General features: G+C 41.9%; 1 protein-coding gene across 2 annotated transcripts in view; it reads left to right on the forward strand.

Moving 5' to 3' along the window:
- LOC125466459 (zinc finger protein Aiolos-like) overlaps nt 1–26976 on the forward strand; it is a 198992-nt gene that overhangs the window by 106972 nt on the left and 65044 nt on the right. The window contains exons 4-5 of one of the 2 annotated variants that reach the window (XM_048560982.2): nt 3371–3625; nt 7421–7588. In XM_048560982.2, the coding sequence (XP_048416939.1) occupies nt 3371–3625; nt 7421–7588 (423 nt within the window). The remainder of the gene's footprint in view (nt 1–3370; nt 3626–7420; nt 7589–26976) is intronic. The other variant, XM_059638785.1, reaches the window with a different exon arrangement.

Genomic DNA, 26976 nt, shown 5'->3' on the forward strand with positions numbered 1-26976 from the left:
GTAGCAGGAAATTTTGGACCAGAGTTGTTTTGAGCGAGAGTAAGGGAGGAGGAATTGCAGCCAATTTCTAACCTGTCAACACTGAATGTTCATCTTTGCAATTCTGGCAAAGGGGAGACAAATCAGAAGTAGGAGTTATGATTAATTTTTACAAACTCAATCAAGGAAAACCTAGAACATTTTTGGGACTTTTCTTCTACAAGTAACTTAATTATACAGTGGATAATTTTTCCTGTCAGTCTATTAATTTCCTCAGATATCATGACCATGTTCTTGATATTCCTTGGTCATACATTCATTGTGACAAACAGAACAAGTTGTTGGAGGACTGCTTGCTCCCAGGTTTGCACTGACATTATGCCAGGAAAGGGCCGAGACTCGTTACAGAGCAACTAGGAATTGACTAAGATAACAAAGTGTGGAGCTGGAGGAACACAGCAGGCCAAGCAGCATCTCAGGAGCACAAAAGCTGATGTTTCAGGCCTAGACCCTTCATCAGAGAGGGGGATGGGGAGAGGGAACTGGAATAAATAGGGAGAGAGGGGGAGGCGGACCGAAGATGGAGAGAAAAGAAGATAGGTGGAGAGGAGAGTATAGGTGAGGAGATAGGGAGGGGATAGGTTAGTCCAGGGAAGACGGACAGGTCAAGGAGGCGGGATGAGGTGGTAGGCAGGAAATGGGGGTGCGGCTTGAGGTGGGAGGAAGGGATGAGTGAGAGGAAGAACAGGTTAGGGAAGTGGAGACAGGCTGGGCTGGTTTTGGGATGCAGTGCGGGGAGGGGAGATTTTGAAGCTTGTGAAGTCCACATTGATACCATTGGGCTGCAGGGTTCCCAAGCGGAATATGAGTTGCTGTTCTTGCAACCTTCGGGTGGTATCATTGTGGCACTGCAGGAGGCCCATGATGGACATGTCGTCTGAGGAACGGGAGGAGGAGTTAAAATGGTTCGCGACTGAGAGGTGCAGTTGTTTATTGCGAACAGAGTGGAGGTGTTCTGCAAAGCGGTCCCCAAGCCTCCGCTTGGTTTCCCCAATGTAGAGGAAGCCACACCGGCTAGAGTGGATACAATATACTACATTGGCAGATGTGCAGGTGAACATCTGCTTAATATGGAAAGTCATCTTGGGGCCTGGAATAGGGGTGAGAGAGGAGGTGTGGGGGCAAGTGTAGCACTTCCTGCGGTTGCAGGGGAAGGTGCCAGGTGTGGTGGGGTTGTAGGGGTGTATGGAGCGGACAAGGGAGTCACGGAGAGAGTGGTCTCTCCAGAAGGCAGACAAGGGTGGGGATGGAAAAATGTCTTGGGTGGTGGGGTCAGATTGTATATGGCGGAAGTGTCGGACGATGATGCGTTGTATACGGAGGTTGGTGGGGTGGTATGTGAGAACAAGAGGGATCCTCTTTGGGCGGTTGTGGTGGGGGCAGGAGTGAGGGATATGTTGCGGGAAATGCGGGAGATGCGGTCAAGGGTGTTCTTGACCACAGCGGGGGGAAAGTTGTGGCCCGCTTTGCAGAACACCTCCGCTCGGTTCGCAACAAACAATTGCACCTCCCAGTCGCGAACCATTTTAACTCCCCCTCCCATTCCTCACACGACATGTCCATCATGGGCCTCCTGCAGTGCCACAATGATGCCACCCAAAGGTTGCAAGAACAGCAACTCATATTCTGCTTGGGAACCCTGCAGCCCAATGGCATCAATGTGGACTTCACAAGCTTCAAAATCTCCCCTTCCCCCCTGCATCACAAAACCAGCCCAGCTCGTCCTCTCCCCCCACTGCATCCCAAAACCAGCCCAGCCTGTCTCTGCTTCCCTAACCTGTTCTTCCTCTCACCCATCCCTTCCTCCCACTTCAAGCCGCACCTCCATTTCCTACCTACCACCTTATCCTGCCTCCTTGACCTGTCCATCTTCCCTGGACTGACCTATTCCCTCCTTACCTCCTCACCTATGCTCTCCTCTCTGCCTATCTTCTCTCCATCTTTGGTCCGCCTCCCCCTCTCTCCATATTTATTCCAGTTCCCTCTCCCCATCCCTCTCTCTGATGAAGGGTCTAGGCCCGAAACGTCAGCTTTTGTGCTCCTGAGATGCTTCTTGGCCTGCTGTGTTCATCCAGCTCCACACTTGTTATCTTGGATTCTCCAGCATCTGCAGTTCCCATTATCACTGATAGGAATTGACTAATGTAGTTTCACCTCAGTCTTCATTCAAGACAATTCCCACAGCAACACAACTGAAATGAGTAAATCCATGTGAGAAGTTGAGCATTGCCCTCTTTTGTCCGTGGACTGTGTGCCTCTAAATATGTACTGCATTATTGTGTTGGCCAGCCTATCCTTTTATACGTCACTTGGCTACATTCAGTTTATAACCAGTTGGGATTGAGATGAGTCATGTTTGCTTTCTGATGTCCTTGTGAAAGGGTTCATACAATGGAAATTGGATTGAGATTGTGATATGAAATTAGTCCTGTTCAGGTTATTAGATGGTGGAAACTTTAATCCAAACATCTCAGCATATTTGGAACTCACAACCAAAAAGTGAAAGACCAGAGTCTAAATTCATTGCAATAGTAAATCTTCTTCAGGGCTCTTTGCTTAATTGAATAGAAGATGAACATTCAAAATGCTAACTTACTGCTTACAGTTTTCCAGTGTACCTTTTGCCTGCTGGGTATGCACATTGGAAAATCACACTGGCTCAGATCACAGGTGAAATAAATTCTATTATAATATCTAAAGATTACTCTCCTACCAGGGGATCTGTTATTTGTCCTGCACATCCACTGTAGCTCATCTGCACCACTTTGTGTTCCCCGTCATCTAACTATATCTTAGTTGACCCACCTTTCTCCTGACTTCCACTTTGCCGCTGAGAGCAGAGATCTCTGTAGCTCTGATCAAATGGCCCAAGCACTGACATTTTCTTTTCTGAATTTTCTTTTTAATCTTGCAGTTTCAAGTGGCTGTTTGTTTGTCTTATGGTCTGTATCTAGAATTTTAAATTTATATCTTAGCATCCATATTTCAAATGCCTCTTATTTTTCTTCTCAGCTGTTTATTTATTGTCCAGGTTTCTGAGGCACACAGCAAAATGAATATGATACCTTATAAATATTTTCCTTGTTACAAGCTTGACTTTTCTTGTTGTTAATTGCATCCTTCATCTTCACACAGTTTTTCTGCATATCTGTATTTTTCCTCAACACCTTCAGTTATATTTTGTCTTAAGTAAATGGAGTAATAATTATTTTACAACAGTTTTAACTTTTTTGTTGAGTAATTAATATTTTTAAAAAGGATTACGTAAATTTTGAAACAAAATTTTGTCCACTGGAAGATTGAACTAACAGTTATTTTGTATATTGTACAGCAGATGCAGTGAAACCTGATTATGATGAAAGTGAACAAGCTCTTGCTCTAAGAGAGGAAGGGTGTCATGTTGAAGAGTTTGGAGGAACCAACAGCAGCCTGTTGGAAAATGAAAACTATGAAGGGGATCATTTCAACAATCGAACAACTTCAGCCGATGGTATTAGAGCATCTAATGGAAAACTGACATGTGATATCTGTGGACTGTCATGTGTTGGGCCAAATGTCCTCATGGTACACAAGCGAAGCCACACTGGTAATTGGTGTTACTAAATTTACAGTACAAGACAATAATCCATGCATTTTACAGTGGAACCAATTTAAATGCACAACATTTAAACAAATATCACACTTCAGTGCTATTTTAGTTAATAAATAATTGTTTTATCTCTTGAATGCAGGGCTTTTTAACCCATAATATTTTTCATGAGTGCTTAAATGCTGAGGGTGAGATGAGAGAGAGTTTGAGCCTTGATTCTCCATAGGCACTGTCTGTATAATATCCCATTGTCCGAGCTCTCTTTGGCAGGATTGGTTAGCTCAGTTTGTGATGCAGTGTGATGCCAAAAGTTTGAGTTCAATTTCTGCAGTGGCTGAGGTTACCATGGAGGATTCTTCTTGTCAACCTCTCTGAGAATTGGTGATCCTCAGGTTAAACTGCCACCATTTGTGTTTGTCAAATGAGACAGCAGCCCTATGGTCCAGTAGGGCTAGTACAACTTTACCATTTAAAGTGAAATATCAATTTTTAATCAAAGCTAAACTTCCTGACTCTGTCACTGCACAGTGGCTGGTGGAACACACACTCTTAGAAGTACCGTTTCAAGTCAGATTCTTATTAAAAGACAATGTTTGAACAATCCACCAATGGAATATGTATTTTTTTATTGGAGCCCTTTTCACAATTGGTAAATAATCAGGTGATTATTGACTGGCCAGTGTTTGTTGCGCGTACCATGTGCACAATTGGCCAATAGGAGATATGCTTAGTGATGCCATATGAGTGTCCAGTGAGACTGTGTTGCAACAAAATGTGCACTTTATTTTCCCCTTACATTTATACAGACTGGAAGATTTGTTCATTTCTAACTGTGTAAAAGTGCAAATCATCCAGTTTCCTAACAATCCAGTTAACATTTACAGGAGGGCCTAAACTGAAGCTTAGGTAACACTGAATCTACTCAGTATTTGATAATAATTCCAAAAATTGTCAATGAAATTCTATAATAATATTAAATGAAGCTTAGCAAAGAAAGCAACAGATTGAAATATTGTAAAAAAAAAACCGACATTTCAGCTTTTTAGGTGTGGGCTCTTAAGGAAATGGAATCTGTTGCTTTTATCCTTTTAAAATATGGCTGACCATAGGATTAAACAGAATAGCTACAACATAGAAGGAGGCAATTTGATCTGTGATGTCTGTACTGGCCCTCCAAAAGAGTAGTACATCTAATACCATTCCCTACCAAAATCTGTGTGATGGTGGATGTGAGAAGATAGCCTTAGGCTACAAGTGGATATACGTGGAGTGGTCAGACGGGCTGAGCAGTGGCAAATGGAATTCAATCTGGATAAATGTGAGGTGGTGCACTGGGGCAAGACAAACAAGGCAAAGGAATACTTGGTGAGCATTAGGACCCTGGAAAGCACTGATGATCAGAGGAACTTTGGTGTGCATGTAAACATGTCCCTTAAGGTAAAGATAAAGTGGTTGTGATGGTATATGGGATACTTGCCTTTATTAGCCAAGGCACAGAGTTAAAGAACAGGAACACTATGGTTGAACTGTATAAAACATTGGTTAAGCCACAGCTAGGGTATTGTGTGCACTTCTGGAATTGACATTTTTGGAGAGGTTTGATAGCACTGGACAGGGTACAGAGGAGACTTACCAGGATATCATCTGGGCTGGAGAGCTTTAGTTATGAAAAAGGTTTGGACAGACTGGGGATGTTATCCTTAGAGTAGAGGAAATTAAAAGGGAACATAATTGAGACATATAAAATAATGATGTGCATAGATACAGTAAGCAGGAAGAAACTTTTCCCATTGATGGAGGGATCAGTGACCAGCGACATTGATTTAAGGTAAGGGACAGAAGGTTTAGAGGAAATGTGAGGAAAAGCATTTTCACCCAGAGGGTGGTGAAATCTAGAACTCATTGCTTGTAAGATTGAAACTCTCACAATATTGAAGAAGTATTTAGATGTACAGTTGCCATATGTGGCTCTGGGCCAAGTATTGGAAAATGGGATTAATGGTTGTATTTGCCCAGCAAGGAAGTAAAGGCTGAAGGGCTTTTTTTATGTGTTGTAGCTCTTTATGACTCTAATAACCCAGTTTCTTTTTGATTGCCTAAACTAAATCTCTCTCCATCAGGCATAGTCTCAGGCAGTGCTTTTCTTCCTGAATGAATTGATCTGTAATTTCCAACAACGCCTTGTGTTCGTTTTTAGGCTGAAAAAGTTCTGGAAGTTCTGTCAGAATGTGTAAAGCTTTTGTGAGATTTATTTGTAACCTGATCGTAATCACTTTCCCCCAGTATCTTCTCGGAACATCACAACTGACCCATCTGAAAGAAGATGCTGTTTAAAATTCTTTGTACTGTTAAATATAATTTTTGGCACTTTGTGAGTTGACTTAAAGGTAAACCCAGGCTCCGATGTAACCTAATCACAAAAATTTTTATTGCAGACATTCGGAATTCTGCCATCTAGCTGTAAGTAATGAAAAGTAGTCACACTTAACAAGGCTGTTTGCAGTTTGTGAAGCAAAATGCTTCTATAAGGCGCAATTACTTATTTTTAGGATAATGCTCAAATTTTGTCCCTGGAATTATAAAGACTTTCCAAGAGCGCTGAAAAGATTGAAGCTACTGTTTTCTTTTCTCACTTCCAATAAATTGGATCTCACTTTAAAACACCATTAAAGTGTAAAAATCCAGAGCTTATTGAAATGATGTCTGTTAGTCACCATTAATGTGACCCTCATGAGACATACATTCATATCCGGAATGGATAGAGGCAGTTGGCATAAAGAACTAGCTGGAGGCTACATTTATTGATTGAAATTCATTTTCTTCAGTTATACACCACATTGGTAATGTCACATCTGTGCACATTTTTGGTCTCTGTTTTAAGAAGGTTGTAATTAATTGGATGTTGTTCTGAGGAGGTTCACTGGATTGCTACTTGGAATGAGTGGATTGTCATATTGGGAAAGATTCAATAGGCTGGACTTGTTCCACTGGAATCTAGAAGTGTGAGGGTTGATTTGATTGGCCTTTGTTACATCTTGGATGGTCTTAAGAAAGTGGATGTGGAAGGGACATTTCCTCATGTTGGTGACATCATGTACAGGGAGCAATACCTTAAAATTAGGGGTTACCCTTCAATATAGAAATGGGTGGAAATGTTTTCTCAGCGGCTTGAGAGGTTTTGGAACTTCCTCTCTCAAGCAGTGCTGGAGGAAGGATTATTGAGTATTTTTAAAGCAGAGTGAAATAGATTCTTGTTAGCTGGGGTACTTGAAGGATGTCGGGGGGTAGAGGGAATGTGGAATTTGGAACGCAGCAGATCAGCTGTGAGAATACTGAATGGTGGAACAGATTTGATGGTCAGAATGGCCTACCCCTCATTTGTACATTATTATAGTTCAATTTGATCAGTGCTAAATGTATGTTCCTGATCATAGCTTTAAACTTATTTACAAGGATTCATGTTTGGAATTCACATGCCACCTGTGTGTCAAGAGCTCAGGCACATGTTCATTGTGTGTTAACGTGGACAGGTGGGAACTCAGAAAATGTGCTTCCAGCAGTAGCAACTGCTGAAACTACCTTTAGTAGCTGGCCAGCAACATCTGTGAGTTGTCTTTGTTTTTCATGAAAGACTTTAGCACAAAGGTGTACTGTGATCTTGTGTTACACTCTAGAACAATCTCTTCCTCACCATACCAAGCCTCCTCACCAACATTACATGAATGTTTTTGTGTATGACCTGGGTGAACTTCTTAAATTGTTAACAGTAACTTCAATCTCTTGCTTTTGCAGGTGAGCGTCCATTCCATTGTAATCAGTGTGGAGCATCCTTTACTCAGAAGGGCAATCTTCTACGCCATATAAAACTTCATACTGGCGAGAAGCCCTTCAAATGTCACCTTTGCAATTACGCCTGTCGACGCAGAGATGCTCTGTCAGGTCACCTGCGTACACATTCCAGTAAGTCAATCAGTGAATTCAATTATTTAGTGTCATCAAAAATTTTGACATTGTTTCAGATCGAGTTCCAAGAAGTATGAGTAAAGGTCATGATTTGCATGCAAGCTTCATTTGACGAAATAGGCCAGAAGATATCAACTATTTCATGTCTATAAAGTTGTAATTTCAAGGAGAAATGTAAAATGTTTGTCACAACAGTGATTTTCTTCTTGACTGCCTGACAGGTTTGTTTGCAACATGCTAATTAAAATAACATTTCTCTCTAGTGATGTAGGATTCATTGAACGAAACAAAAAGCGCTGTTAAATTCAAGTATTCAATATGCCATCATTTTATTTAGTCCTAACTTATTTTTTCAAAGTAGTTTGATTTGTTTTCTGCTGCAGTGACCCTCAAACCCTGTTCAATTATTCTCCTTGTTTACAACAACTTCGAATGTTTCAAAAGTTGTTCAGTTTCTAAGTATCTTCATATGATTTTTGTGGACAAGGAAGACTACTCAGTTCTTTATGATTTGTCTATCTAAAAAGACCAAGTTGCTCCCATTGCAGAATTCAATTGCTTGTGAATTATTTCAGAGCATTTACTTCCACTATCCTAACTGAAAGTCCATTTATTTCCTCAGAGCTTAGCATATCTACCTCTAGGAATCAGGCAGGTTCATCTTTGCACTTTTAGTAGTACTTTAATTTCTTACTTTTGCCTGGGTGACCAAATTGAATTTAGTGCAATGAAACTATATTCTTTGGTCAGGACATCCCTTCACTTGTAAACCTGAACATACTGTTAGCTTTTATCAGAACTGGTGAAGAGCTATTGGACTTGAAATGTTAACACTGCTTTCTTCCCCAAAGATGCTGCACGACCTACTAAGTTTTGCCAGTAGCTTCTGTTTTTGTTTCAGATCTCCAGTTCTTTGTTTTATTTTACCTATAAAGATATATCAGATCAATAAATAATTTCCCAATAATCTGCCAGAAAGAGACCAACCTATATCACAACTAACCATCTGCTACCACTCTGTACCAAATTAATAATCAGACTGTGCTGTTGGTGGACATTTTTGAAGTATCAATTACCCGATTCCATCTCAACATCACCTTCTCCTACCTTCATTTGCATTAGCCTTTCATGTTTAAATTTAACTTTTAACATTTTATTATTAAAACAGAAAACAATATTCATTGTTTCCAGATATTGTAAGTTTTTTATGATCTAGCTTTATAAAATTAATTTGCTGTCCTTGTAAGTTTATGCTTTTAATATCAGTGAATTAAAATCCCAAGTGGCACAAAAAGTACTTCTGGAAACAAAAACATTTGAAATGGCTCAATATCAAAGCCAAAAGCAAAGGTTTCCAAAAATGTACCAAAGAAGTGTTAAAATATGGCTCTGCTCAACCTGATGGATTTAATAAAAATTATAAATGCTAATAGTTTTAAAATAGATGAATCTTCAAGACCTGTTAGTTTCCACCCAGACGATGAGAATGCATGCCAACATACAGCAGAGGTTTTAAACTTGAAATAACTACAAAAAATGCTGGAAATACTTGGCTGGTTAGGCAGCCCGTGGAAAGAGAAATTATTTAACTAACGTTTCAAATTCATCAAACTTGAAATCTTGTTTCTGTCTCCACAGATGTTACCAAATGTTCTGAGTATTTCTAGGATTTTCACTTTATGTTAAAATAAGCATGACAAAGATCATGTGATTAATTTGTTGTCATGTATCGAAGTACAGTAAAAAATGTTGTTTACGAGCAGTACAGGCAGATCATAGTAAGCAAGGTTGTACAGATCAGAAAAATTTACACAGTGGCATACAAAGAACAAAGAAACCTACAGCACAGGAACAGGTCCTTCGGCCCTCCAAGCCTGCGCCGATCAAGATCCTCTGTCTGACCTGTCATCTATTTTCTAACGGTCTGTGTCCATTTGCTCCCTGCCCATCCATCTACTTGTCCAAATATATCTTAAAAGACGCTAACATGTCTGCATCTACCACCTCCGCTGGCAAAGCGTTCCAGGCACCCACCACCCTCTGTGTAAAGAACTTTCCACGCATATCTCCCTTAAACTTTCCTCCTCTCACTTTGAACTCATGACCCTTAGTAATTGGGAAAAAGCTTTTTGCTGTCCACCCTGTCTATACCCCTCATGATTTTGTAGACCTCAATCAGGTCCCCCCTCAATCTCAGTCTTTCTAATGAAAATAATCCTAATCTACTCAACCTCTCTTCATAGCTAGCACCCTCCATACCAGGCAACATCCACGTGAACCTCCTGTGCACCCTCTCCAAAGCATCCACATCCTTTTGGTAATGTGGCGACCAGAACTGTACACAGTACTCCAAATGTGGCCGAACCAAAGTCCTATACAACTGCAACATGACTTGCCAACTCTTGTACTCAATACCCCGCCCAATGAAGGAAAGCATGCCATATGCCTTCTTGACCACCCTATTGACCTGCGTTGTCACCTTCAGGGAACAATGGACCTGAACACCCAGATCTCTCTGTTCATCAATTTTCCCTAGGACTTTTCCATTTACTGTATAGTTCGCCTTTGAATTTGATCTTCCAAAATGCATCACCTTGCATTTGCCCGGATTGAACTCCATCTGCCATTTATCTGCCCACCTCTCCAGTCTATCTATATTCTGCTGTATACAAGTTACATTGCACACAGTGTGCGCTAGGCGAGATCAACATGAGCAAGATCCCATTTATCAGTCTAATAATGGCCAGGATGAAGCTGTTTCTGAACCTGCTAGTGCATGGGTTCAGGCTTCTGTATCTTCTGCCTGATCGAAGAGTTTGTAGGAGAACATTACCAGGGTGCAATGGGTCTTTGATGTTGGTCGCTTTCCCACAGCAGTGAGCCCTGTAAATAGAGTCCATGGGTGGAAGGTTGGCTTCCATGATGGTCTGGGCTGTGCACACCACCTTCTGTAGTTTCTTACTGTCTTGGGCAGAGCAGTTGCCATACCAGGCCATTAAGCACCCAGACAATGTGCTTTCAATGGTGCATCTGTAGAAATTGGTGAGGGACCTTATGAACATTCCAAATTTCCTGAGCCACCTGAGGAAGAAGCATTGTTGTGCCTTCTTGACCACTGCATCGACGTGGGAAGTCTAGCAGAGGTCATTGGTTATCATCACTCCGAGGAACTTGATGCTCTCCACCCTCTCAACCTCAGTTTGTTGATGTAGATGGGGGTGTGTTCTTCTCCTTTCTTTCTAAGGTCAATGTTCAGTTCTTTAGTCTGGCTGACATTGAGAGAGAGGTCATTCACATTGCATAATGTCACCAAGCCCTCCATCTCTCTTCTGTATTTTGACTCATTGTTGATATTGGCCCACTTATGGTGATGTCATCAGCGAACTTGTATATGGCGATGTAAATGTGTCTGTTGTAATTTTCCGAAGTATTTTAGATCTAGAAATTGTGTTTTAAGTTGGAAAATGGTACTTGATGACTTAAAAAGGAAGGGACGGTGAAACTAGTAACTTCAGGCATCTTAGTTTGTTGTCAGGTTACTGGACAGAACGACTGAGCACTTGAGAGGGTTTTCAACTGATCATAGAGAAACAATATGGGCTTGTGATAACAAAGTGTAGAGCTGGATGAACACAGCAGGCCAAGCAGCATCACAGGAGCAGGAAAGCTGACGTTTCGGGCCTAGACCCTTCTTCAGAAATGGCTTGTTAGGCTGCTTTTGACAAATTTAGTTGAGGTTATGAGGAGATCAGTAGCATGTTGTTTAAGGGAATGTCTGTGAAAGATGTCAATAAGGACTTCTGGAAGATATTTGATAAGGTTCTGCACCACAGGTCCAAGGTAATGATGAGAGCATATGGAGTTGGAAGTTGCAGTGTGACATGGACTGATGACCAGTTGAGATGAAGGAGCAACAGGCTAAAGATAAAGACCTTTTCCGACAATTGATTGGATGGGCAAATGATGTTTCCTAGGGATTTGTCCTGGGACCTTTTTTTAACCATGTATATGAATGATTAGGATGAAAGAATGTAGTTGTGAACCCAAATGTTCAGTTGACACTAAACTAGGTGGTTCAAAATTGAAAGATTGAAACAACAACTTAAAACAGTCCATGAGCAAATTAAGTGGACAAAACTATGGCAGATGGAGTTCATTCTGAGAAATGTGAACTCATCTACTTTGGATCTGAGAAAGACAATTTGAATAATTACTTTATGGTGCAGTATGGGAACATTAATAGCAAAGAGATTTAGACATTCCTGTAAACAAACCTAGTCCACAACTACAATACTAACCAAGAATATAAAGAAATAGTGATTGGCCTTCATCTCAAAGGATTGGCTTGTAAAATTGGCAGTTAGCTTTCAGCCATGGATATCTTGATCAGATCTCAACGAGAGCACTGTGTTCATGCATGGGCACTGCAACTCAGGAAGCATTTTTAGTTTCAGAGGCAAGCAACAGAGTTACCAGAATTATGTCAAAGTTAAAAGGATTAAATTGTGAGGATAGGTTGGATAAATGTGAGCTTTAAGAGGTGAGAGGTCATCTAATAACCCAGTTCAAAATGAATAAGTGATTCAGTACAGAACCTATTTTCCCAGTGGGTGTAGTTGAACAAGAGAGCATTTCCTTGAAAATTAGAGTCAGGCAATTCAGGAGAAATCAGGAAGACTTTTCACAATATGCAGTCTGATAATCTGAAAATCACTTTTTCAGAAGCCGTTGATCCTAGACAGTTGAAATTTTCCAATCCACACCTGTTCTTAAATTCCCTTCTAAATCCATAATTTTACTGTATTTACACTGTTTCTATAACCCTTTGGCAACAAAAGAAATAGTCCGATATGAATATTAATAGAAAGACCTTTATTATTATTTAACTGAATGGAAATTGGCGCTGAAATTTTTGTTTCCTCAGATCAGGTTTCAGTTTGCTGACAAAAGGTATTTTCATTTCTCAGTGTTGTGACTTTAAGTTGGAACATAGCATTGTCAGATGGGCAGAAGGGTGAATTCCTGATAAAACAAACATTATCATGTTGGTGAGAATAGCTGGGAAGTAAAGCACACTCATTTTGTTGGCCTGTGTAAGATAGTAGGAGAGGAACATTGACCCATAGAACATAAGCATTAATTACTGTAGAGGAACAAGCTTTTGTATCATAGAAAATTATTTCCTAGAGGGGTTCTGATCATGGGGGCAATGTCAAAGGGAGGAAGGCAAACAAGCAGATAACTTCAGACCAATTAAACTAGCATCTATTGTTAGAAAAGTAATGGAACCAATTATTGAGGAAGTAATAGCAGAATGTTTGAAAAATCATAATCTAATCAAGCAGAGTCAGCCTGGCTTCATAAAATGGAAATCGTGGCTGATTAATTTATTGGTTTTTCGAGGAAGTCTCAACCAGAATGGATAGAGGGAAACCAGTAGATGTATTATGTTTGGACATAATACATCTGGGGATTATTAGTTGCTGGTAATGGGTTGTTAGTGGTATCAACCCATATGATAACAAGGCCTGGTTTGTAGGGATTGGGGTAAGGACGTGGGAGAAAGTGCTCAGACCTAAAATTATTGAACTTGCTATTGAGTGCAGAAGGTTGTCAGGTCCACAGGTGGAAAATAAGATGCTGTTTTTCCAGTTCTGAGGAAGGGTCACTCAACCCAAATTGTTAACTCTATTTCTCTCCACAGATGCTGCCAGACCTGCTGAACTTTTCCAATAATTTCTGATTTTATTGCTCTTCTTCCAGCTTGCGCTGAGCTTCACTTAAGCACTGCAGCAAGCCCAAGATGTTGGATCAGTGGGGATAAGGGGTTCTTTTTCAGGTTGGTGACCTGTGACCAGTGAGGTTCCCAGGGGTCAGTACAAAATTGCAACTGTTTACTAATAAACATTAATGACTTGAAAAAAGGAAGAGCATGTAATGTAGAGTGTGGAGCTGGATGAACACAGCAGGCCAAGCAGCATCTTAGGAAGGGTCTAGGCCCGAAACATCAGCTCTCCCTATTTATTCCAGTTCCCTCTCCCCATCCCTCTCTCTGATGAAGGGTCTAGGCCCGAAACGTCAGCTTTTGTGCTCCTGAGATGCTGCTTGGCCTGCTGTGTTCATCCAGCTCCACACTTTGTTATCTCGGATTCTCCAGCATCTGTAGTTCCCATTATCTCAGAGCATGTAATATAGCCAAGTTTGCAGAAGACACAAAAGCAGGTGTAAAGGCAGGTGATGAGAGGGACACAATCAGTTTACAGAGAAATACTGATCTCTGATGAAGGGTCTAGGCCCGAAACGTCAGCTTTTGTGCTCCTGAGATGCTGCTTGGCCTGCTGTGTTCATCCAGCCTCACATTTTATTATCTACAGAGAAATACTGCTAGATTAAGTGGGCAAAAAGTAAATGTGGAAACTTACGAAGTTGTTTGCTTTGGAAGGGAGAACAAAAAAAATCTGTTGTTCAAATGGAGAAAAACTGTAGAAATTTGCAAGACCAGGGGCTTTGGGGTACTTGTGCATGAAGCACAGAAAGCTAGCACACCAGAGCAGCAGGTAATCAAGAAGGCTAATGGGATGTTGATCCTTATTTCAAGCGGTTCATGTATGAGAGGAGGAAAGCCTTACAGCAACTGTACACGGTGCTTGTGAGACCACATCTAGACCGTTGTGGGCAGTTTTGGTTCCCTTAGTTAAGGAAAGATATTATTTAATTGGACACAGTTCAGAAGGGGCTCACTAGGATGATCCACTGAATGTGAGCAAAACTTAAATGGGCTGGGATTCAACTGTTTAGAATTTAGATCAGTGAGAGGTGATCTCATTGAAACTTACCAGATTAATAAAGGGCTTGACATGGTAAATGCTGACAGGATGTTTTCCCTCATGGGAAATTTTAGGACCAGAGGAAATAGTCTCGTTAGGTAGCATCAATTTAAGATTGAGTTGCAGAGGAGTTTCTTCTCAGAGGGTTGTGCATCTTTGGAGTGGCTTAACACAAAGATCCGTGGAAGCAGTATCCTTGATAATATATTTAAGGCTGAGATAGATAGTTTATTGACCCATTGCAGAATCAAAGCTTACAGAGAAAATGCAGGAAAGTGGACGTGAGGAATGTCGTATCAGCCATTATCCTACTGAATGATGAAGCAGGCTTGAGGGGCTGAACAGCCTACTCCTGTTCTTAATGCTTATGGACTTATGGCCTATGACCATTGACGCTAAACATAAACTTTCTGCATCCACGTACATTGGTGATTAGAAACGTGTTAAAAGTGATAGATTTTGGAAGGAAGAAAAAGCAGAGGGACCATAATTTGAAGAGTACAATTCTAATAGAGATGTAGGAGCAGAGCCACAGAGTAATACAGTATGGAAACAGGCCCTTCGACCCAAACAGTCCATGGTGCCCACTCAGTAGTTGTGGTTGCCCACATTTGAACCATATCCCTGTAAACACTTCCCATCTGTGTACTATCCAAATGTTTTTTAAACGTTGCTATTATACCTGCCTCAACCACTTTTTACAGCAGCCGATTCTATATATGCGCCACTTGCGCCACTCTCTGTTACCCCTCAGGTCCTTCTCACAACTCTCCCCTCTCACTTTAAATCTATGCCCTAAAGTTTTCAATTCCCCATCCCTGGGAAAAAAAACTATATGCATTCATCCTGTCTATGCCCCTCATGATTTTATACACCTCAAAAAATTCACTCCTCATTCTGCCACATTCCAAGGAATAAAATATCCTATCCTGGCCAATCTCTCCATATAACTCAGGCGTACTAGCTCTGGCAACATCCTCGTAAGTCTTCTTTCCAAATTAACAATGTCTTTCCTATGACAGGGTGAACAAAACTGTACACAATACTCCAAGTGCAGCCTCAACTATAACATAACGTCCCAACTCCTATACTCAGTGCCTCGACCAATAAAGGCCAACATATTAAGTGCCTTCTTCACCTGTCTACCTGCGATGCTGTTTTTAATGATCTACGTACTTGCACTTCTAGGTGCCGCTGTTTCACAATACTCCTCAGGACCTTACCATTTACTGTATAAGTCCTACCTTGATTTGACTTTCCAAAATGCAACACCTCACACTTATCTGTATTGAATTGTAATTGTCAGTTCTCACCCACTTCCCCATCTGATCAAGATCCTTCTATAATTTTTGATAGCCTTACTCACTATCAATGATACCTCCTACTTTTGTATCATCCACAAACTTACTAATCATGCCTTATACATTCACACCTAGATTGTTTATGTAAATAACAAGTATCAAAGGCCCCAGTGCCGACCAGGTGGGACGTGGTGTATATGTGCAAAAAATCATTGTAGGTGGCAGCACAATGTAAGTATGGTACTGCAGATGCTGGAGGTCTTAATTACAAAAGAAAATGTTGGAGAAGCTCAGTACATCTGACAGTATAAAAAGCAAGCGGGTAGCCAGGGAAAGGGTTGGCCCTCTCAAGGACAAAGCACGGAGCCAGAAGAGGTAGGTGAGGCCCTAAATGAATACTTAGTGTTAGTATTCACCAAAGAGAAGGAATTGGTGGAGGATGATCTCAGGGAAGGGAGTGTCGAATTTCTAAGCCAAATGCTATTAAAAAGGAAGGGGTGTTAAGAGTCTTTAAAGTGTTAAGGTGGATAAGTCCCTGGGTCCTGATAGGATGTATCCCAGAATATTGAGGGAGGCAAGAGAACAAAATGCAGGAGCATTGAAGGCATCTTTGTGCCTTCTTTGGCCACGGGTGAGTCCAGGACAACTGGAGAATAGCCAGTGTTTTCCCATTGTTTAAGATGATTAGCAGGGATATTCCAGGAAATTACAGGCCTGCAAGCCTCATGTTTGTGGTATGGAAATTGTCAGAAAAAATCCTCAGGGACAAGATCTAAACACATTTAGAAGCAAATGAACTTTTTAGCAAGAGACAGCGTAGTTTTGTGCAGGGATGGTCATGCCTCACTAACTTGACTGAGTTTTTTGAGAGGGTGATGAAAAGGATTGATAAGGAGAAAGTGGTTGATGTTGTCTATACGAACTAGAGTAAAGCCTTTGACAAAGTCTGTCATGGCAGACTGGTATAAAAGATGATGCCACATGGTATCGGGGTGAGCTGACAGGATGGATATGAGAGATAATGGGAACTGCAGATGCTGGAGAATCCAAGATAATAAAATGTGAGGCTGGATGAACACAGCAGGCCAAGCAGCATCTCAGGAGCACAACTGGTTTAGTCATAGGAGACAGAGGCTAGCAGTGGAAGGATACTTTTCGGAATAGAGGGCTGTGACTAGTGGTGTTCCGCAGGGATCAGTGCACGGACCTCTGCTGTTTGTAGTTTACAAAAATGATTTGCAGGAAAATGTAGCTGGTCTAATTAGTAAACACAGAAAGTGCTGAGAAAAGAACTCAGCAGGTCTGGCAGCATCTGTGGAATTTCAGTTCCGAAGAACAGTCATATTGAACTCAAAATGTTAACTTTGCATTTCTCTCTCCACAGATAGTAAGAACTAAGAACAATAATACAACACTGACACAGGCGCTATGCCTCCCCAAACCTGCACCAAAACATTTTGCTCTTCTATTCTAAAACTGTCTTCACTTACAGGATCCGCATCCCTCTATTCCCTTCCTAATCATATATTCATTCAGATGTTTTTTGAATGCTGCTATTGTGTATGCTTTCACCACTTCCTTTGGCAGTGCATTCCGGGCACTTGACACCCTTTATATGAAAACCCTGCCTCACACATCTCTTTTAAGTTTGCAGACGATACAAAGATTGGTCGAGTTGCAGATAGTGAGGACTGTCAGAGGTTACAGCAGGATACAGATCAGTTGGAGGGATGAGGTTTAATTCAGACGAATGTGAGCTGATGCATTTTGGAAGGGCAAGTACAGGTGGAAATTATACAGTGAATAGCAGAACCTTTAGGAGTATTGATGTGCAGAGGGACCTAGGTATGCAGGTCCCCAGATCACTGAAGGTGGCAGTGCAGGTGGATAACATAGTAAAAAAGTCCTATGGCATGCTTGCCTTCACTGGAAGGAGCATTGAGTATAAGGATAGACAAGTTATCCTGCTGCTTTACAGAACTTTAGTTAGGTCTCATTTGGAATATTGGTTAAAGTTCTGTTTACCACACTACTAGAAGGATGTGGATGCTTTGGAGAGGGTACGGAAAATGTTTACCAGGACGTTATAATAAAGTGTGGAGCTGGATGAACACAGCAGGCCAAGCAGCACAGGCCAAGCTGACGTTTCGGGCCTAGACCCTTCATCAGAAAAGGGGGATGGGGAGAGGGCTCTGAAATAAATAGGGAAAGAGGGGGAGGCGGACCGAACTTTTCCTCTATCCGTCTTCGGCCCGCCTCCCCCTCTCTGTCTGTTTATTTCAGAACCCACTCCCCAATCCCCTTTTCTGATGAAGGGTCTAAGACATAAACGTCAGCTTTTGTGTTCCTAAGATGCTGCTTGTCCTGCTGTGTTCATCCAGCTCCACACTTTGTTATTTCGGATTCTCCAGCATCTGCAGTTCCCATTATCTCTGATCACAATTTTTACCAGGACGTTGCCTGGTTTGGGGGATTTTAGCTGTGAAGAAAGGTTGGATAGATTGGGTTTGTTTTCACTGGAATGCAGGAGGTTGAGGGACAACCTGATAGCCGTTTATAAGATTGTGAACGGGATGGATAGAGTGGAAAGTATGAGGTATTTTTCCCAGGGGGGAGGGCACAAAGATTCAAAGTGTGAGGGGTGGGTGGGGGGGGGAGTTTAAAAGAGATGTGCGAGGCAGGGTTTTCACATAAAGGGTGTTGAGAGCCTGGAATGCACTGCCAAAGGAAGTGGTGGAAGCATACACAATTGCAGCATTCAAAAAACATCTGAATGAATATATGATTAGGAAGGGAATAGAGGGATGTGGACCCTGTAAGTGAAGACAGTTTTAGAATAGAAGAGCAAAATGTTTTGGTGCAGGTTTGGAGAGGCAAAGGGCCTGTGTCAGTGTTGTATTATTGTTCTTAGTTCTTACTATCTGTGGAGAGAGAAATGCAAAGTTAACATTTTGAGTTCAATATGACTGTTCTTCGGAACTGAAATTCCACAGATACTGCCAGACCTGCTGAGTTCTTTTCTCAGCACTTTGTGTTTATTTTATGTTGAAGGCGAAAGGGAAGGTTGAGACAGTGAGTAATAAGCCATTGTTGATGCTGGGCTTTGTGACGTGTTCAAAATTATGAAGAGTAGTTCACAGTACGCAGGGAGAATTTTTTACCATTGACAGAAGCCTTGAGAACCAGAGGCCTTTTAAAGTGACTGAGAAACAAAAGAGACAACATGAGAAAATGCTTTTACTCAGTGAGTGGCTTGGATCTGAAATGCAATGCCTGGAATGTGGTAGAGATAAATTCAACAATCTTAAGTGAATAGAATAGTTATCTGAACAGAAACGAATTACAAGGCTACATGCAAACAGCATGTTCCTTTCCAAGTTAGGAAGGATACGATTGCCCCCCGTGCTGTAAATTTTCAATTATTCTGTTGAGTACTATCCCAACTCACGTTTCTGTCTACACATGTTTCTCCCCAGCCCTGTCTGTTTTTGTTCAGATTTCCAGCATTGGCAGTTCTTTGTGTTTTAGTCAGGAGTGTAATGGAATATTCCCCACTTGGCTAGGTGAGCATAGCTCGAGAGACATTCAAGACATTCAACAGCATTTAGGACAAGCAACCCACTTGATTGACAGCCCATCACCATCTTCAATATTGACTCTCTCCATCACCAGTGGCAGCAGTGAATACCACCTGCAAAGTGCACTGCAGCAGTCACCCAAGCCTCTCTCAACAGCATCTTCGAAACTCCCATCTTCTACCACTCAGCAGGATATTGACAGCATTTGCATAGAACAATGTCACTTGCAATTGCACCTCCAGACACGACCCTGACTTGGAACTGTATCGCTAGCACTGTGGGTGTATGTATCCCACATAGATTGCAGAAGTTTAAGAAGGCAGCTCAACACCACCTTGTCAAAGCTGTTAGAGCTGGCAATAAATGCTGGCCCTGCAAGTGACACCACTTCTTGTGAATGAATAAAAAACAACAAATTTAAATCTACAACTTCTCCTTATTCACCCACTCATCAGGGGAAATTATTTTTCTCAATCTGCCCTATCAAAATCTGAAAGATCAAGTCACAAATTGGCTTCTTTGTTCCAAGGAGCACAGTCCTAAATTCTACAATCTCTCCCCATAGCTGAAGTTCCCAACCCCAGTCCACATAGCTTTGTTAGTGATATCGTAATATATTAGATGGTCACATCAGATACTCCTTGTTGCTGCCAACTTCTCAGTTTAGCAATTTATAGCCGTGTTATTGATTCATCACCTCATCTGCACAGCGGAAAGTTTCACATTGTCACCTCCACTACAAAGGCATATACTGTAATGCGTGGGTGATTAACAATATAACATAAAGAAACAAAAAATCAGAAGGAACCAGTACAGTTACCACCTCCTCTGCCATTTATGCAATACTAATTTCCTCCTTTTTGATCCCAATAACTATACCCCATTCCATGACCAAGCTGATGCTCATATTCCAAAGCTGTCACATATGCTATCATTTGGTTGACTGTGCAGCAGAAGTATGTATAACTGTTCCCTTCCTTGCACCTTCCCCAAAAGGTCTGGCGTCAGCAAATAACGGTACACTACATTACATTTTGAACTCCAATTAGAACTTCGACAATGTTTTGCAGATTTTCAAAGAACATGAGTCATTAAGATTATATAAAGGTGCACCACATTGTTTGTAAGTAAAAAAGGTTATTTACATTTTCTCTGGAGAGTTTTCGTATTTTGAATGTTGTCTTTTCATTCTTAATCAAACAACAAAGAAAATGGCAATATGCCATGCAGTCACCCTGCATTGCCTACCTTCATGCCTGTATCCGAGTGAGCATTACTGACTGCTGCAAACAGTGAGTCTGTGGCAGCCGCATGCTCATTAGTTTACAGGATCAAACTGCAGGAGGGTTTTGAGTTGGGACCCCAGTCACCTTTTACTCTATCTGTATTGGAAAAACTCATCCTGATGAGTTAGAGATAGATCCTCTCCTTTTAAAGAGATATGTAAATCTGAATTTATATGTAAGTGCTAACTTTAAAGGGTACTTGGCAGCATTGCCAGCACAGATTAGTTCAGCAACAACCTTTCATAGTCATAGTCATACCTGTGGGAAACCTTACAATCTGCTAGACCTTCCCTCACTATTTTTAGGAATGATCTGTCTTACTGGAAAGACAGACCCACTGAGGGTTATCGTGCATTTTTGGAAAGGAGTTGCCTTAGGAGCTCTCAACATTAACTCTAGAACCTATCAAATTTCGTGGCATCAAGTCAAACATGGACAAGGAAACCTCCCCGCTGATTACCACCTACACCACCTTGGCTGGTGAATCATAAGGAAGCACTGAGGGTGGTAAGGGCCAGGGGTGAACTCTGGGTGGTGAACCACAATGTCAATCAGTGAGTGGTTCGACAACCCACTACTGACCAAGCTGGCCGAATCCTAAAAGATGTAGCTACTACATTGGATCTGCAACAGGTGGTAAAGGAACCAACAATAGGGAAATATCTACATGACCTTGTCCTTAACAGTCTACTTGTCACTTATGTATCCATCCATGACAATATAGCTCAAAGTGACAACTGCACAGTCGTTGTGGACACAACGTCCTATCTTCACATCAAGGATACCCCTACTACTGTGGCCGTAATACCGTGCTAAATGGGATACTCAGTGAACATGGATTTAGTTGGATCAAAGGGCTGGTTTCCATGCTGTATGACTCAATGACTGTGAAAATATCTAATAACTCAAGACTTGGCATCTACGAGGCTCTGTCGGCCACCTGCAGCAGCAGAATTGTATTCAATCACAATCTGTAACTGATGCACTAGCATATGCTACACTCTGTCATTACAATCAACCCTGATTCAGTGAACACTGCAGGAGGGTAGATCAGGACCAACACTGGATACAGGTTTAAAAATAAATGAGATGTCAGTCTGGTGAAGCTAAAACACAGGGCTACTTGCATGTAAGCAGCATGCAATAGACAGGGCTAAGTGGACCTGCAACCATCAACTGATTTAAGCTCTGTACTGCTGCCACATTCAGTCGTGAACAGAGGTAGACAATTATACAGCTAACAAGCAGTGAGGGCTGTACAAACATCCCCATCCTCAACAATGGGGAAGCCCAGCACTTTGGTGCAAAACACAAGTCTGAAGCATTGACAACAAACTTCAGCCAGCAATGCAAAGTGGATGAGCCATCATGGTTTCTTCCAGAGGTCCCCAACATCACAGATGCCAGTCTTCAACCAATATTATGCTGTCTGGATATGTAAAGGCTACAGGCCCTGACAATATCCCAGCAATAATACTGAAGACATGTCCTTCAAAACTTGTCATACCTCCAGTCAAGCTGTTCCTGTACACTTCCAAAACTGACATCTTCCCAACGGTGTGGAAAATTGCCCAGGTTTCTCCAACGCATAAAAAGCACAACAAACTGAATACAGGCAATTATTATCATTTCAGCCTACTGTCAATCATTAAAAAGCAATGGAAGGGGTTGTCAAGAATGTTGTCAAGCAGCACTTATAAGGGAATAAAACCTATTCACCGACCCACAGTTTGGGTTCTCTGTGCTCCTGACCTCATTGCAACCTTGGCCCAAACATAGACAAAACAGCTGAATCACAGAAGAGTTGCCCTCAACACCAAGGCAGCATTTGAACCTGCGTGGCATTAAGAAGCCCTAGCAAAACTGGAATCATGAGGAATCGGGGAAAATTCTTCACTGGTTGTAATCATTCCTGGCACTAAGAAAATGGTAACAGAAACAGAAATTGCTGGAAAACTCAGAAGATCTGGCAGCAACCGTGGAGAGAAAGCAGCGTTAACATTTTCGGTCTGGTGACTGTTCTTCAGAGCCGTAATTTCTCTCCACAGCTGCTGCCGGACCTGCTGAACTTTTCCAGCAATTTTTTGTTTCTGATTTACAGCATTTATGGTTCTTTTGGTTTTTATGGAACAAAGGTTATGTTTGTTGGAGGACCAAGACATAAGACCATAAGACATAGGAGTGGAAGTAAGGCCATTCAGTCCATCAAGTCCACTCCGCCATTTAAATCATGGCTGATGGGCATTTCACCTCCACTTCCCTGCACTCTCCCCGTAGCCCTTGATTCCTTGTGAGATCGAGAATTTGTCGATCTCTGCCTTGAAGGCATTTAACGTCCCGGCCTCCACTGCACTCTGTGGCAATGAATTCCACAAGCCCACCACACTCTGGCTGAAGAAATGTCATCTCATTTCAGTTTTAAATTTACCCCCTCTAATTTTAAGGCTGTGCCCACGGGTCCTAGTCTCCCTACCTAACAGAAACAACTTCCTAGCGTCTACCCCTTCTAAACCATACATTATCTTGTAAGTTTTTATTAGATCTCCCCTCAACCTTCTAAACTCTAATGAGTACAATCCCAGGATCCTTAGCCATTCATCATACGCTAAACCTACCATTCCAGGGATCATCCGTGTGAATCTCCGCTGGACACTCTCCAGGGCTAGTATGTCCTTCCTGAGGTGTGGGGCCCAAAATTGGACACAGTATTCTACATGGGGCCTAACTAGAGCTTTATAAAGCCTCAGAAGCACATCGCTGCTTTTATATTCCAACCCTCTTGAGATAAACGACAACATTACAGTCGCTTTCTTAATTACGGATTCTACCTGCAAGGTAACCTTTGGAGAATCCTGGACCAACACTCCCAGATCCCTTTGTACTTCTGCTTTGCGAATTTTCTCACCATTTAGAAAATAATCCATGCCTGTATTCTTTTTTCCAAAGTGCAAAACCTCACATTTACTCACATTGAATTTCGTCAGCCATTTCCTGGACCACTCTCCTAAACTGTCTAAATCTTTCTGCAGCTTCCCCACCTCCTCAGTACTACCAGCCTGTCCACCTATCTTTGTATCATCGGAAAACTTCGCCAGAATGCCCCCAGTCCCTTCATCCAGATCATTAATGTATAAGGTGAACAGCTGCGGCCCCAACACCGAACCCTACGGGACACCACTCGTCTCTGGTTGCCATTCCGAAAAAGAGCCTTTTATCCCAACTCTCTGCCTTCTGTCAGACAGCCAATCCTCAATCCAAGCCAGTAGCTCACCTCGAACACCATGGGCCCTCATCTTGCTCAGCAGCCTCCCATGAGGCACCATATCAAAGGCCTTTTGGAAGTCTAGATAGATAACATCTAATGGGTTTCCCTGGTCTAACATACTTGTTACCTCTTCAAAGAATTCTAACAGGTTGTCAGACACGACCTCCCCTTACTAAATCCATGCTGACTTGTTCTAATCTGACCCTGCACTTCCAGGAATTTAGAAATCTCATCCTTGACAATGAATTTTCGAATTTTACCAACTACCGAGGTTAGGCTAATCTGCCTATAATTTTCCATCTTTTGCCTTGATCCTTTCTTAAGCAAGGGGGTTACAACAGCAATTTTCCAATCATTTGCAACTTTCCCTGACCCCAGTGACTTTTGAAAGATCACGGCCAAAGCCTCCGCTATTTCCTCAGCCACCTCCCTCAGAACATCTCTGCAGCAGTTCCTCAGGGTAGTGTCTTCGGCCCAATCATCTTCAACTGCTTTACCAATGACCTTCCCTTCATCACAAGTACAGAAATGGGAATGTTCAGTGATGATTGTAAAATGTCCAGTACCATTCATGATTCCTCTCATATTGAAGCAATCTGTGTCCAAATGCAGCAATATTCTGGTCTGGGCTGATGAGTGGCAGCTAACATTCATGCCACAGAAGTGCCAGGTAATGACTGTCTCCAACAAGAGAGAATCTAGTAATCACCCCTTGACATGGAATGGCATTATCGTTGCTGAATGCCTCAGTATCAACATCATGTGGAATAGCATTGACTAGAAGCCGAACTGTATCAGCCACATCCATACTATTGCTCCAAGAGCAGATCAAAAGCTATGAATTGGATCTGTAATTCACCTCCTATCTCCCCTACGCTCGTACCCCATCTCCAAGGCACTAATCAGGAGTGTGATGGAATACTGCCCACTTGCCAATGTAACTCAACAATACTCAAGAAACTTGACACCATCCAGAACAAAGCAGCCAGTTTGATCGGCACCCCATCCATTACTTTCACACCCTCTCCTTTCACCATCAGCTCTCAGTGGCAGCACAGAGATTTTTATTAGATGTGCTGTGGCAGTCACTACATTCAAAAAGAGTAATTCATCATGTGAAAATCTTTGTGATATGATTGAGTGAACTGATAAGTCACCTCCACTTGCTTCTTCCTAACCCACAGCCTCTACCACCCAAAAGGGCCAGGGCAGCAGATACGCTGGAATATCACCTCCTGCAAGATCCCCTCCAGGTCACACACAATCCTGACATGGACCTACATTGCCATTCCTTTAATGTCACTACCTCAAAATCCTGGAATTCCCACCCTAAATGCACTGTGGGTGCAGTGAGTTCAAGAAGCCAGCTCTGCACTACCTTCTCAAGTCCAAAGATATGCAAGTTAGGTGGATTTGCCATCATAAATTGCCCATAGTGGGGCAGTGTAGGGATGGGTCTGGGTGAAACGCTGCTTGGTTGGTCAGGATGGGCATGTTCAGCCAAATGGCTTGTTTCCACACTGTAAGGATTTTAAAATAAATGAAGGAAGTCTTTCTATAAAAACTAGGGATGTGCAATAGATGCTGGCCCAGCCAGCAATGTCCATGCACCCTGGATGAAAGAAATAAAAAATACCACCTTATCAGTTCACTCAATCATATCACAAAGTTTTTCACATGATGAATTACTCTTTTTGAATGTAGTGACTGTCAGACTTCCCATTTAGCAGGAGCAGGAGATAAAACCAGACCCATAACGTCCGCTCTAGTTTCAGGTCTCATATTGATATTGTTGACCACTAAAAGTTGGTTTTGGACTTGTGTCTAAATCTTCTCCACCCCCACGCTGGTTGATGGTTTTTTTGCTGCTATTAACTGTATGATCTCTGTTTGAGTGGGCGTGCTCAGTGCGCTTGCAGTTCTGGATTTGGACATTGTGTCTTCCTTGTTTTAGGGTTTAATTATGAGATTCTGAGATAAATAGGTTGAAATTGGCTTATAGTTTGTGACTTCTGTGATGTTCCAACTTCAGCTTACTTTCAGTTCACGCCCACTGTGGCCTGCTCTGCTTGTACCATCCCTTCTCCCTGGCCCCTAACCTAAACCTTCACTGCCCAAGCCTTACTGTCATCACATACAGCTCTCTTTCAACACTAATGAGGAACTTATCAAGAATGGGAACTTTTTGTACTCAGTTAAGGATGAACTGATCTGTCAAGCAGGCTGGCAGACACTGTGGTTTCATGTAAGGGAAAGAACCAGGAAAGGGAAATTGGGGAAGAGGTTGGGAGGTATTTTCAGCCTTCGAGGATGTTTTGTGGAAGCAGACCTCCAGGAAAGAGAGAGTATTGAAGATGGAAGCTGATGATGAAGAGGTTTCTAAGTGGTAAGCGCTTATGAGTTGGAGGGAGTTGGAGGGTGTGGGAGTTGATGTGCAGGGTAAGGCTAACACTGAAGCTACAGACAGCAAGTAATCTAACCGACAGTTTTCTCATTTCACTACACCCTTCCTCTGCACAAACATGCTCTCCAGAAATGACAACACATTTGCTGTTAGCTGGAGTGAAATTTACACTGTGCAGACGCTTTTTCACTATATGTGAACAAGTCAAAGTAATTATCATTTGACAGATCCTCCCTCTTATGACCTCATCTTGCTACTCAAAACCACTCACCTCAACAGAAGAATCAAGAAAGCTCAGATATACCATACTTTCTCGCACATAAGATTTTAAATTTATTTTTATCCAGCATTTTTTTTATCTATATGGCTGCAGTCATGATTAACAATCCAATAAATGGCTTCAGCCACTGAAGTGTTAATGGTTTTGATGCTGGGAATGGATCTCTGAGGGCTGGAGGTCCTTACATATAAGTTAGAACTGGAGTAGGCTATTTGACGCTTTGTGCTTGCACTTCTATTTAATAAGATTTTACCTGATCTAATTGAAATCTCAACTCCATTCTGCAGCCTGCTAGATTTTCCATGGAAGATTAAAACCTGGGTCTTCACCTCTTGGGTCAGTTGCCAGGTTGCAATTCTTGATGTTTGTTGTTAACCGCAAAGTAGGCCATCAAGAAGTGTTTGTAAAGTCATCATTAGCTTGTAAAGTGTAATGTGTGTTCCA

Source organism: Stegostoma tigrinum, chromosome 31 (assembly GCF_030684315.1).
Source record: "Stegostoma tigrinum isolate sSteTig4 chromosome 31, sSteTig4.hap1, whole genome shotgun sequence".
Taxonomy (NCBI): Eukaryota; Metazoa; Chordata; class Chondrichthyes; order Orectolobiformes; family Stegostomatidae; genus Stegostoma; species Stegostoma tigrinum.